At 39.3% G+C, this 11843-nt stretch overlaps 2 protein-coding genes across 10 annotated transcripts in view; both read left to right on the plus strand.

Annotated features, from left to right (window-relative positions):
- The first annotated feature begins 424 nt into the window (after nt 1–424).
- Nucleotides 425–7141, plus strand: LOC106517582 (dual specificity protein kinase CLK4). Of its 2 annotated transcripts, none has more exons than XM_014008513.1 (13): nt 425–479; nt 1277–1437; nt 3548–3782; nt 4398–4500; nt 4810–4876; nt 4964–5080; nt 5177–5343; nt 5430–5524; nt 5625–5754; nt 5830–5912; nt 6001–6080; nt 6262–6352; nt 6484–7141. In XM_014008513.1, exons 2-13 carry the CDS (start codon nt 1277–1279, stop codon nt 6691–6693), a joined length of 1539 nt encoding a protein of 512 aa, XP_013863967.1. In that variant the 5' UTR covers nt 425–479; the 3' UTR covers nt 6694–7141. The 2 variants fall into 2 exon arrangements, with proteins under 2 accessions (XP_013863967.1, XP_013863960.1); XM_014008506.1 differs by having other exon boundaries at nt 443–575.
- Nucleotides 7142–8020: 879 nt separating this feature from the next.
- Nucleotides 8021–11843, plus strand: part of LOC106517595 (collagen alpha-1(XXIII) chain) — a 195556-nt gene continuing 191733 nt past the window's right edge. For 3 of the 8 annotated variants that reach the window (XM_014008545.1, XM_014008562.1, XM_014008553.1), the window contains exons 1-2: nt 8024–8771; nt 9902–9971. In XM_014008545.1, the coding sequence (XP_013863999.1) occupies nt 8493–8771; nt 9902–9971 (349 nt within the window). In that variant the 5' untranslated portion in view covers nt 8024–8492. Of the gene's footprint in view, nt 8772–9901; nt 9972–11843 lie in introns of all 8 variants that reach the window. The other 5 variants (XM_014008537.1, XM_014008520.1, XM_014008528.1 and 2 more) reach the window with 5 other exon arrangements.

Consider the following 11843-nt stretch of genomic DNA (forward strand, 5'->3'; position numbering starts at 1 on the left):
CATCAAACCATATTCCTAGAAATTTAAACAGTTTCATACGCTCAAGAACTTTTCCGTATAATTTAATTTCAACATTGTTAATTCACAACTCATTTTGCTGATGCAGGCTCACTGCACTCCCTAAACCCTAACCTTCCTATATTATTAAATGAAAAGCTGAAAATAATAACTATGATGCATGCGATACAATTTTATTCAGTGTGTAGGCAAATTAAAAAAAACTAACCAAGACAATTCTGATACATTACTTTTTCATTGTTTTTTGTTATTATTTTACAATTATAAATGATGAAAATCATTCATTTTGAAGTTTCCCATTGTTCTTAATGCATACTTCAAAATAAAATATTTTAAGAGGACACGATAGGACAACAAATCCCATGATACATTGCGATAGGCGTGGCCTCATGAAAATCTGAAGAAGGTTCCATCAGATTCTACTGCGGAAGGTCGCCATTTTTGAGAACGACGAGTCGGAGGTAGTTGCTTATATTCTTCATCCGTGGTCTTCACTCAATCGATATTTACTTATTGTAGTCTTACAACTGTTAACCTCAGTAACATATTTTGACGTGGTAAGTAGTGGTGGCGTTATTTGTTCGTTAAATTAACCTTTTCGTCGATTTTGTTTTGCAATGATTCGACGTCGTCTCGCCACAACTGCCACATACGCTCTGTGCCTGTTAACGCCATTTTATGTCAAAATTACATCATTTGTTTTTATGTTTTTAAACGGCAACACTGTTTTTTTTTTTGCAGCGTTGTCGGTTACAATGTTCATAAAAGAGTGATAACAAAAAGATGGGTGTTATTTTTCAACGTTATAAGTTGTGCTTACGTAACTAAAACAGATGCAGGCCTAAAAGTCCACCTTGTTCTTTCGGTGCATCGTTCGTAATCAAACGAAACAATCAGCATCTGCCCATTCTGTTRACTACTATTTACTTTAATTAGCCGAAGAGCCAGTTAATGTGTTTACGTAATGTTTTACAACAGTAGTTTAAGTGCGTTTTGACCGAGTTAAGGCTTCAACAGAGGCCTAGTCGTAGAAATGTCGGGTTGACGTAATGACACCGTAAAACTGTCAGGAACCGTACAAKAATAAATGTGACACATTGATGCAGGAAGTTTTTGTCTTGTATTAAATTTCGCRTTACGAACACGTTTATTATTATTTGATATCTTCGAGTGGATTTTGTACACATTAATTCAATTTTTGCGAACTTTACAATTAAATAATTTTGATAATTGTAATAACCCCCRTTGTGTTTTCCAGATGCGTAACTCAAAGCGAATGCGCTCTCCAGGTGTATGGCTGGATGAGTACATGTGGGAGGAAAGAATGGAGTGTCGTAAACGCAGAAAACGAGATTCATGCAGCAGCGAAAGAGAAAATAAATCCCGAAGGGCTCCCCATCACCACAAGACCCACGGCGGGTAATTATTCTCTAGTGTTAACAAAGCAATGMGCCTGTGGGACKGGATCTTAGGATTCAGTGTATTTYMTACAGTYAMTTGAGTTCTACAACACAACTAAGCSAGATGTAAATGTGTACAATTTTTTTCCTCTGCAGTTTCAGTTAACTAGCAGTAACATTAGTTTTAGTTGGGTAACAAATAGAAATGCCTTTGTTGCAAATCCAGTTACACATTATTGAAAAGCACCACCTACTGGTTTTGTTTAGTAACTATTCAAGCATGCACAAAGTGTAATAGTGCACCTTTTATATAAACACAAATATGTATTTCTAAAACAGAAGTTTTTATTACTGGCTTTGTTACAGCAAATAACATTGTGCTTGTTCTTAAAGTTATCTTAAAAAGAGTACCTTAATTAGGTACATTCTCAGGTTTTCTAAAGAAAAAGAAAAAAAGAATTACAGTACTACAAGTGGACACCTGAGGGCAGTGTTGAAATTCATGTTTGGAATTCTTCATTGTTTTTCCATTTGACAACCAACTCCATAGTCAAGTCATTGTAGTACTAATGAAAATTAATTTTAAAATGTCTGAGATGGATATAGTATGAAACTTTTAATGCAAGTTCTCCCACTTTAAATACAGTTTTCTGAATTTATTTTATTTTATTATTATTTTTGCTGGAGAATATGAGCACAGGTCAACATCGTTTTAAGTGAATCTACCCACTTTGCCTTCAGGTTATCAGGTGAAAATAAAGTAGAATACGCTTTAAAATCTCAGTTTCTGACAGCATTTTACTTGCATCAGTTGCAACCCTTGAATTTCTGGACTAAAGCATTGAGTATGAAACTCTTAATGCAAGTTCTCCCACTTTAAATACAGTTTTCTGAATTTTTTTTATTTTATTTATTTTTTTGCTGGAGAATATGAGCACAGGTCAACATCGTTTTAAGTGAATCTACCCACTTTGCCTTCAGGTTATCAGGTGAAAATAAAGTAGAATACGCTTTAAAATCTCAGTTTCTGACAGCATTTTACTTGCATCAGTTGCAACCCTTGAATTTCTGGACTAAAGCATTGAGGATTTCAATATATTAAAACATAGTTTCAAACATAAATATAAGAAATTATGTTCTGTGTTACTTGTARTGAAGCTAGATTTTAAAAATGCATGCTTTTGGTGAAAACTGGCAGTCTGTAATGTCTTTGAGTTGTAAATTGTCTGTTGTTCAGTAGATATTTATATAATAATGCACTGAAGCCCATTTAACTTAATATTAGTTTTGGTGTCCAAACAACAAAGTTATGAAGTGAAACTTTGCTGTTGTGTTGCAATTCTACCTTTTTGTGGACTACATATTTTGGTCCACGAGGTTACATTYGATGTTTCCAGATCTACTCTAATTTTAGTTCTGTAGAGAGGCAGACTCCTTATTGGCAGACAGCTGATACTAACTGGGTGCTAAGGCACAAGGGGTTTTTAGTCTTTTTATGGGTGCTAACATGACAGGCTGGACTGGAGTTAGCTCCAAGTGATTGGAAACTGAGAGTTGCTGTGATACTGGGGAAGAAAAGTAGATGCAGAAATATGAATTAAGGGAAAGTTTGAAAAGTAAAATTTTTGGTTATATCAGCACTAAATAAGCAGTTTAACTAGCAGATTTATAAGCARACAGGTGTTTACTTCTGGAGCTTCAAGATGAATAGCGGATTATATTACGCACCATCAACTTTCAACTGCCAATGTGGCGCTCTGACAAGATGAACACTTTTAGAGCRAAGTTAGGCAGATGTATAATTAATAWATTTGCCAAACATGAAGTTTCATGTTTTCCCAAGTAGACCATTTACAAGACTATTTTGGCAATGATAAGTTATCAATCTGTTCCCTGAGCTGCAGTAACTTATTGAACAAGATGCAGTCTATTTGATCAGCATGCTGCCAATAACAAATGTTATATAAAAGGTTCAGGGATAGAGTGTCAGGCAAGAGGCTGACCATTAACACATCTCACTCAGTCTTCATGTTGTTGCTGGATCAGTTAAGAACGTGGGCTCTACTTGACCCGATTTAACCGATTAAGTGCTTCTTTTTAAACGTTTGTCGTAATTTGTTTGATTTCAGGCAGTACCTGGAGGCTCGCAGTTCAAACCAGAGGCTGGATTCTCAGGAGAGGTATTCATGTGAAAGAAGTTTCGACGTGGCCTGCGGCAACGACGGTCATGAAGATGCCTCTAAGGAAAAAGACCGTGACTGGCACCACTACAGCAAGTCATCGGGYCGTAGTGGGCGCAGCAGACGAAGCAAGCACAGAGACCAGAGGCGCAGACGAAGTCATTCTCGCCACAGGTCCTCCTCGGTACGGGAACTTCTACTTCTATCCTCTTGTCTATATCACCAGATTGAATGAGTCATTATCACTGGTGTTTAGCCAATGCTAAATACCCATCTCTGTGTCTTTATCTCTGTTGTACACTTCTTAACTTAGCATGATTTCCAAATATGATAAATAGGACATTTTGGGGAATAGAAAGTAAGGTTTTGGGGGTATTTAAAAATATGAAGTAGAAAAATGGACCCAATTATTGTGACAAAGTTTAAGTGGTCAGTCATGAAACATGTTTTATAGAAACATTGATGAAGTTGATGTTGAAAAGAAAAAAAACGTAATCAGTCAAGTTTAATTTTTTTCTGTACTACTCTGAGAAACTCTCTCATCTGTAAATCTTGTTGCCATGTTTTTCTTCTGTAACACACARCATGTGGTGGCCGCCGCCCAATTTCTCTGACGGGGCTGAATTTGCATTTGCTGCTCCGTCCATTCGCCTGGTGGTGTTACTGAACGGGCTGAATCTGTCCACCCCTTCACCTCCCCCTTCGGCCGGGTTGAATGAATGACGATGTCGCATTGTGGTGGCCGGTTGCTGTCTGATGGGTTGTTGTCTGATGGCGGATTGCTGCGGTTCCGGTGCAGAGGACGAGCCGTCGTCGCAGGAGCAGGAAAAGATCCCGGAGTGTTGAGGATGATGACGAGGGTCACCTCATCTTTCACAGTGGAGACATGCTGAGAGCGAGATGTATAGAATATATACCTTTTTTTTCTACTGTTGTTCACACTTTGTCTCTCTCACTCTCGTTGTCTGGTTATTTCCAATCATTAATTTAGAGCCTGATATATTTATAATCTTAGTATTTTTATTTAGATTTTGGTCAGCTATTGCTTGTCAGTTAAACTTAAAGAACTGAATTGTAAGCCAATGTTCAAAAGCCTGTTTTTAGTATTTCTAGCCATACAGAAATATAACACGTTGCAGTAAAACGGCTAAAGGCCAGTGTTTCACTCTGTCACTTCAGGGGCTCTAATTTCACTTCTCTATTTCCTGTAGATGAGATAGTGTGTACTCTCGGAGAGGGTGCCTTTGGGAAAGTTGTTGAGTGCATTGATCACACAAAGTAAGTTCTGGTTCTAGTTGTCAACGTTTCTTTTAACTGTTTGTTAATTTGCCCAATTGTAATCCCAACAACCTGCCTGTCTTTTAGTAATGGAGCTCGAGTGGCTCTGAAGATTATTAAAAATATAGACCGCTACAGAGAAGCAGCTTTGTCTGAAGTAGAGGTGCTTAAACACTTGAACTCCCTCAACACTGACAGAAGATAGTAAGTAGACTCGTGCAACACATGGCTGCGACAAAATACAAAAATGTTTGTTTTATTGTACAAACTGTTTAACTTCTTTTTCTCGTTTCCTGAAAGTGCTTGTGTGCGTATGCTTGACTGGTTCGACTACCACGGTCATATTTGCATCTCCTTTGAGCTGCTCGGCCTCAGCACGTACGACTTCCTGAAGGAAAACAACTTCCAACCTTTCCCTGTTGAACAAATCCGGCACATGGCTTACCAGATCATTAGAGCTGTGAAATGTGAGTAATTGGGTCCCACTTTGTTCTCAAAAGGTATTTTTTGGGGGGGAAAAAAGTGGATTTAAAATGTATGTCTTCTCTTTCAGTTCTGCACAACAACAAACTGACTCACACAGATTTGAAGCCTGAAAATATTCTCCTAATAGATMCAGACTACGAAATGGAATACAACCATGAAAAGGTAATTTATTAAAACGATCAGTACTGGCGTAACAAAGATAGAAAGTTTTGACAGCAGTTGTTTGATCTTGGTGTGTTTGTTTACACATTCTTGTTTCCAGAGAAGAGATGAAAGAACACTGAGGAACCCTGATGTGAAAATTGTAGACTTTGGTAATGCTACATTTGATCACGAACACCACACGTCTGTGGTGTCAACACGTCATTACCGTGCTCCTGAAGTTATTTTAGGTAAGTGACTTTTCTAGTTGGCTAAAGGTTTAAAGTCAACAGTGATCTGTGATTCATGTAGTTTCTGTCTTTCAGACTTGGGCTGGAATCATTCCTGTGATGTCTGGAGTATTGGTTGTATACTCATTGAGTATTACCTCGGAACCACCCTCTTCCAGGTAAGTGGCAGCTGGGAGTGAGTTTTCCCTGCTCCTCTCTAATTACCCCAGTATTTACCAGTTCTGTTTGRATTGTTTTCCCATTCAGACTCATGACAGTAAAGAGCATCTTGCAATGATGGAGAGAGTCCTGGGTCCCATTCCTACAAAGCTTCTTGAGAAAACAAAGTAAGGGTTCATTCTCTGGCTAAACATTACAGGTTCATGTTCTTTATAATCATATTTGCATCTTCATATTCTTGAGTGAAAGTGTTGCATATTGACATGTCTCTAAACAAATACAATGCTTAAATATCAAACTTCTCTTTTTATATTAAAAACAAATGTGTTGTGATTGTGTGTTGTGTAGAAAACGGCGATACGTCCATCGCAACAGACTGGACTGGGATGTTCACAGCTCYTCAGGGAGATATGTCAGGAAACACTGCAAACCCCTCAAGGTAAGAAAAGCTACTTTACTTTGCTGTAGTTTCTCCCAGCCTCGTGTTTTTAACCTGTTGCAACATTAAAACAATAAGTAATYAACACTGTTCTTTAGTGACTTTGACCCCCTTTTTTATTCCTTCACCAGCATTATATTGCTTCAAAACGTGAAGACCATCGGCTGCTGTTTGACCTGATCCAGAAGATGATGGAGTACGACCCGACAAAGCGTCTCAGTTTGGAGCAGGCCCTTGCACATCCCTTCTTCTCCTGCTATAAGAGCAGCAGCAGCAGAAAAAGCAGCAGCAGAGGCAGCAGCACCAGAAGCAGCAGCAACAGTAGCAGCAGGAGCAAATGAGGCTGAACTTGTGAACCTTTGAACCTCTGACCRGTGTCTTCGGTCAGGATCCACCTGCCACCATGACATTCATCATGGAGCCATCAGCCTCTTCCTCCTGACTCCAGGAGAGAGCCCCTCTGACTGTATCAGTCACCGCCCTGCTTTGTTTTCTGAACATCAAACCAGTTTTAATGTTGTTTTGTTATTTATAGTTCAAAATGTCCCATCAATGTACATCAATTTAAATTGGTAATTCCCTTGCTCCACATTTTTTTCTTTCTGCTTTGTGGTATAGGTGATGGGTAATGTAATGRGAAGAAAYTCACGWTATTTCTTTTGGTTWGTGGATGTAAATATAAAAAATATAYTAGAAAACATGTACATAAGACTTGTTAAGATATTTACATTTTTTTCATTGATGATATGTAATGTTTGCAAAATGTCAATAAAAAACATTTGTGCATTATTGGATGCAGTAGCAGTTGTGGTCCACATGGTGGCAGCAAAGTGACTTTATATTGAAGTCTGCTTCAGACTGCTTAGGTTTGCCACCACAAGTAATCAGAATGCARGTCACCCGCCTACTTTTAAATTGAGCTCATCTTATGATAGAGTTCAACTAGTTTTGGCTGAAACCTGCAAAGTTCATAATATCGTAATCAGCTGGCACGGTGAYGTGAGTGTTGAGGATGATGCACAGACAAAAGGTCAGTTTCTCCTGGCTAAAATAGCCACGTTGAATTGGTCTGTCTCTAAAATTGTAGAAGTGCATCCAAGGACAACTTTAGGAACATTTTATTATAAATGTAGACAATCAGTGCTTCGTGAGATTTTAACAGACAAAAACTTTTTGCCTTCACCTGCTGACGGTAATAAAAACTACCCAGCTGTAAAAGGTTTTACCTTAAACKGCTGAAGTGACTGAAAACAGGTTCTGAGTCTCAATTTTGATGTATTTGTGCATTTATTTTGCCCACACATTACAAATGTTGAGTAAAGACAACTAAATTTACTGGTCTAGAGTTTTGTAAAACTTATATGAACATTGAGCTCTGAACCACTCAGTGCCCTGCTAGATCCTTTGTTTTTGATTCTTGAGTCATCTTATTTTTTATTATTTTTGTCTTTAGCAGCAGATTCACTCTTATATCAAGATCTAAACAGCTTCCTCTTAGGTGATTCTCATATTAATCCTCGTGGTTTTCAGCACATTTGAGTGCTTTGTTTACACTGAGCACATACCCGCATTTCTAAATTACATTCCAATATCTGAAAAACTCCTGGAGTAAACTCTTACAAACTGCACCATTTCATATAGTTCAGTGTATGAGTACCTTTAATGCAGTGGTGCCCAGTCCTGGTRCTGGAGTACCACAGTCCTGCATGCTCTCTGTGCTTTGACACACCTGATTAAACGCTTCTGCAGCGCTGCAGAAGAGCAGGAAAACAACTGCAGCACCYTCAGGTACAGGCAGGAAACCTGAGCTCCACAAGTGGTCCAGCTCTGCCACTCCCCCCTACGTGGTCCGGCAGCGTGGGCGCATATCCAGGCCACTTCTACGCGCAACGTTAGAAACCCACTCGCATGTAGGCGACATCCTGACAGGAAGCTCCGAGCTCTCGGGTTAACTTTAATCTCGTGCTGTGAACGTCCTGCGCGTGCCAGAACTCATTTGAAGACGCAGATTTGATGGTGTATACTTGCGCGGATCCGTTAGTTCTCTTGTCTTGTCTGCGCTTCGGTGTCTGAACTAGTTCCTGGCAAGAAGTTTTTTTTTATTTTTATTTATTTATTTTATTTTGTTCATCGCAGCGGCATGGAGACATGTAGCGGCTCCAAACCGGCGTGTCAGTGCGCCAGGCCCGCGGCGGTCCAGCGGGGTCTGCCGGGGTCCCTCATCACGGCTCTGTGCCTGCTCCTGTCCCTGAGCTCCATCACCGTCTGCCTGCTGATGAGCTTCAGGACCTCCGAGCTGGAGAAGCGGCTGCAGGCGGAGGTCACGACCGTCCTCCAACCAGCGCGCAGGACTCTCCAGAACCAGGACGGGACGCTMGTTTCCGAGCTGAGCGCCCCGATAGGGCAGCTGGTGGAAGAGGTACAGCATCATCACCATCACGTTTCTTTTTGGGGATTTTGGAWACACGTGTGTGCGTAAAGTTCGGACACACGTGCAAGTGAGCTTTTTACCCCATGTGTTCATCACCCACTGCTATAGTTTGCGTGTGTATAGTGTGCTTCTTGTTTGTCTGTTAGCAAAATATCTCACAAATTACTGCACGGATTTTATTGAAACTTTCAGAAATGAATCATTAGGTGCGCATTTAAATCTCATTACATTTCGGAGTCAACCCGATTCAAGATGACCGCCTCATCAAAGCTATCTTGACAAACACCCAAATGGCAACAAAATAGTCAGTTTTGCATATACTGAACTAAGATTTGGCGGTGTTGTAACTGAGACTGATCCACAACTTGAGCACTAACTGGTCGAGGTACATATGAAATTGAGCAATAACTATTGAAGTCAACTCTGTCTGTCTTTTAGCAAAATCTCTCATCAACCACTCGATGGATTTTAATGAACTTTCAGAAAGTGATCAATTGATGTACACCTACAACTTGTTAAATTTTGGAGTCAACTCATCTTAGGATAGCTGCAACAGCCAACAAACTTTAGAAAACACAATAATAGCTATAACCTACCCAGTTTTACAAACATTGAACTAAGGTTTGGTGTGGTAGTAGTAGATCCTCCTCCCCAACACATGCTTTGAGTGCAACACATTGTGCTGCATTTTTGTCAAAAAAAAAAAAAAGCTTAGCATTAGCTGTGAAAGTCAACTGTTTGTCTGTTAGCCAAATCTCTATTGAACCACTGAAAACAATCAGATGTACCTCTATAACCGATTAGGTGCAGCAGCAGCTAATCTGTATTAAGCTACACAAACATTTCTGTAAATCAGTGAATGTTACAGATTTTACAGAGAACACAAAATATGAAAAGCGGCGGGTGATATGCATTTCTGTCAAAGTGCTCATTACACTGTTGTCCTGCTTATAATACCAACAAACGGAAAATAAATAAAAGCTGCTATCTCATGCTTTTTATTAGAAGTACTTGTAATCATGTAAATATTCTTTGACGTAGTTTGAAATGACATGGGTTTATTTTTCTCCTGCTCCATACCAGAATTCACATCGCATGTTTGTGTTTTGTGTTCGCAGAAAATGGTGTCTCTGATGCCAAAGCTGAGAACCACCAGAGAAGTTGGCCAAGAGTGCTCCTGCCCTCCAGGTACCTGCCTCTTTTATTTAACACCTCCATTCAAAGGGCACACCAAATGTCAGCTGTCTGTCAGAGATAAAAGTGGATTTTAAAGCGTTTTAGCAGCCCGGTGAAGTGAAAAGTGGCTCTGGGTGTGAATTGTGTGTCTGTGTGGAGGACTTCACCTCCTGAACCTGTTTTAGACACCATCCTGTGACTTTATGGGGCTCAACAATCAGGCCGTTATTGGGTTGTCCAGCCTGGACCCTGCAGTCCTCTGTCAGTGTGTGTGTGTGTGTGTGTGTGTGTGTGTGCCAGGACTGGACCCCGTTTGGCTTCTGGTGTTTATTACAGGGCTTGTGATATTTCCTGGGGTGGAGAACAGTGTGTGATCCACATCATATTACAGACACGCACACACACACACACACACACCTCCCATCATGCATGTGGATTTAGGAAAGATGTTATCTCATGTCTTATTTGAGGTCAAGTTGCCGTTTGGTGTGATGTATGTGCTGATTGGTGCCCAGGAGCTGCAGTTTCAGTGTGTGTTTGATAGTTTACAGAGTTTAGCTGACCTGTGGAGGTTGGGCCTAATTGACTGYAATCATTTGACTTTTAGCAACAAGATGTGAACTGACAATCAGACAAACCAGTTATTTATTTTCTGAATCCAAAAGTTAAAGGAAAAGTAGATATTTTGGGATGCTTACTGCAGATTGGAGAGAGAGTTCTGCATCAGCACAACCAACTGGAAAGGATACAGCTGATTCTGTAGTTTCAAAATAAAGCTTCTTGTTTCAGCAGAGTTTCTCCGTTGAGTTACTCGAGARAAATCAGAAATATTCTAAAGAAAATGCATTTTTTTTATAAAGATGCAGTGTGGATATTGAAAGAAAATGGCATAGCTGAAATTGCTGAAGAAGCAGAACCTAAGAGGTTAAAGCTAAAAATAAGCAGAACACTACCTAAAAGATAAAGACAGCAAAYCACTGGCTAATAGCTAAAAGAAACAAAATGCCAGCTAAAAGCCAAAAGTAAGAAAATGCTAGCTAAAAACACCAAAAGGCTAGCTGAAAACTAAATGTGTATAAAGCAGCAACTGCTTTGTTGGAAGTCCAAATCAGGAAAAAGTCTAAATGTTGGAGAATGCAAGCTAAAAGCTATAAATTGCTCGCTTGAGGCTAAAATTAGCAATAGGCTGACTAAAAGCTAAAACGATTKGAAAAGATTAAAGCAACTATTCTGAAGCACATAAGAGAACAGTGTTTTTGAAAAAGATTCAAGTGATCCCAGTATTTTTAAATGAGAATAACGTTTATAAATAAAGTTAGAGATTTTGAAAAATATAAAAAGTTACAAGAAAACTAAGCATCTATTCCTTAAATGTTTTGATGCAAATGACTAAAAAAAGCACACATAAGTGATTGAATTACAGGAAACAATAGAAGAAAGCAGGAAAACAATGTGAATGCTGACTCAGCTAAAGCTGGAGTAAATGACTTCACTGCATTCAATGCTGCTGATTTCACTGAACTGTTGAGTAATCATCTGATTTTTTTGCACTAAATTCCAATCCTTGTTGCAAGTTTTCGAAAGTCTAAATTTCTTTTAAGTTTCTGGTTTTGAAGATGTGTGTGTGTATGTGTGTGTGTTGGGGGGTGTGGGGCGGGGGGTGTATGCTTTTCAACTTTGATCTATTTGCTTGGGGAACATTTTATTTTGTTCGACTTCTCTAGACCAGTGGTTCCCAAACTTTTTGTCTTCTGACCCACAAAATATCCATGGCAAAACCTTGTGACCCCGAATATTACTGGTCTGAGTACACAAACTTTATTAATAACCCTAAAAACACAGACTTTTCGACAATCTAAACAGCTTGTACACAAGTATAAATAC

The sequence above is a fragment of the Austrofundulus limnaeus genome, unplaced genomic scaffold (genome assembly GCF_001266775.1).
Source record: "Austrofundulus limnaeus strain Quisiro unplaced genomic scaffold, Austrofundulus_limnaeus-1.0 Scaffold1, whole genome shotgun sequence".
NCBI lineage: Eukaryota > Metazoa > Chordata > Actinopteri > Cyprinodontiformes > Rivulidae > Austrofundulus > Austrofundulus limnaeus.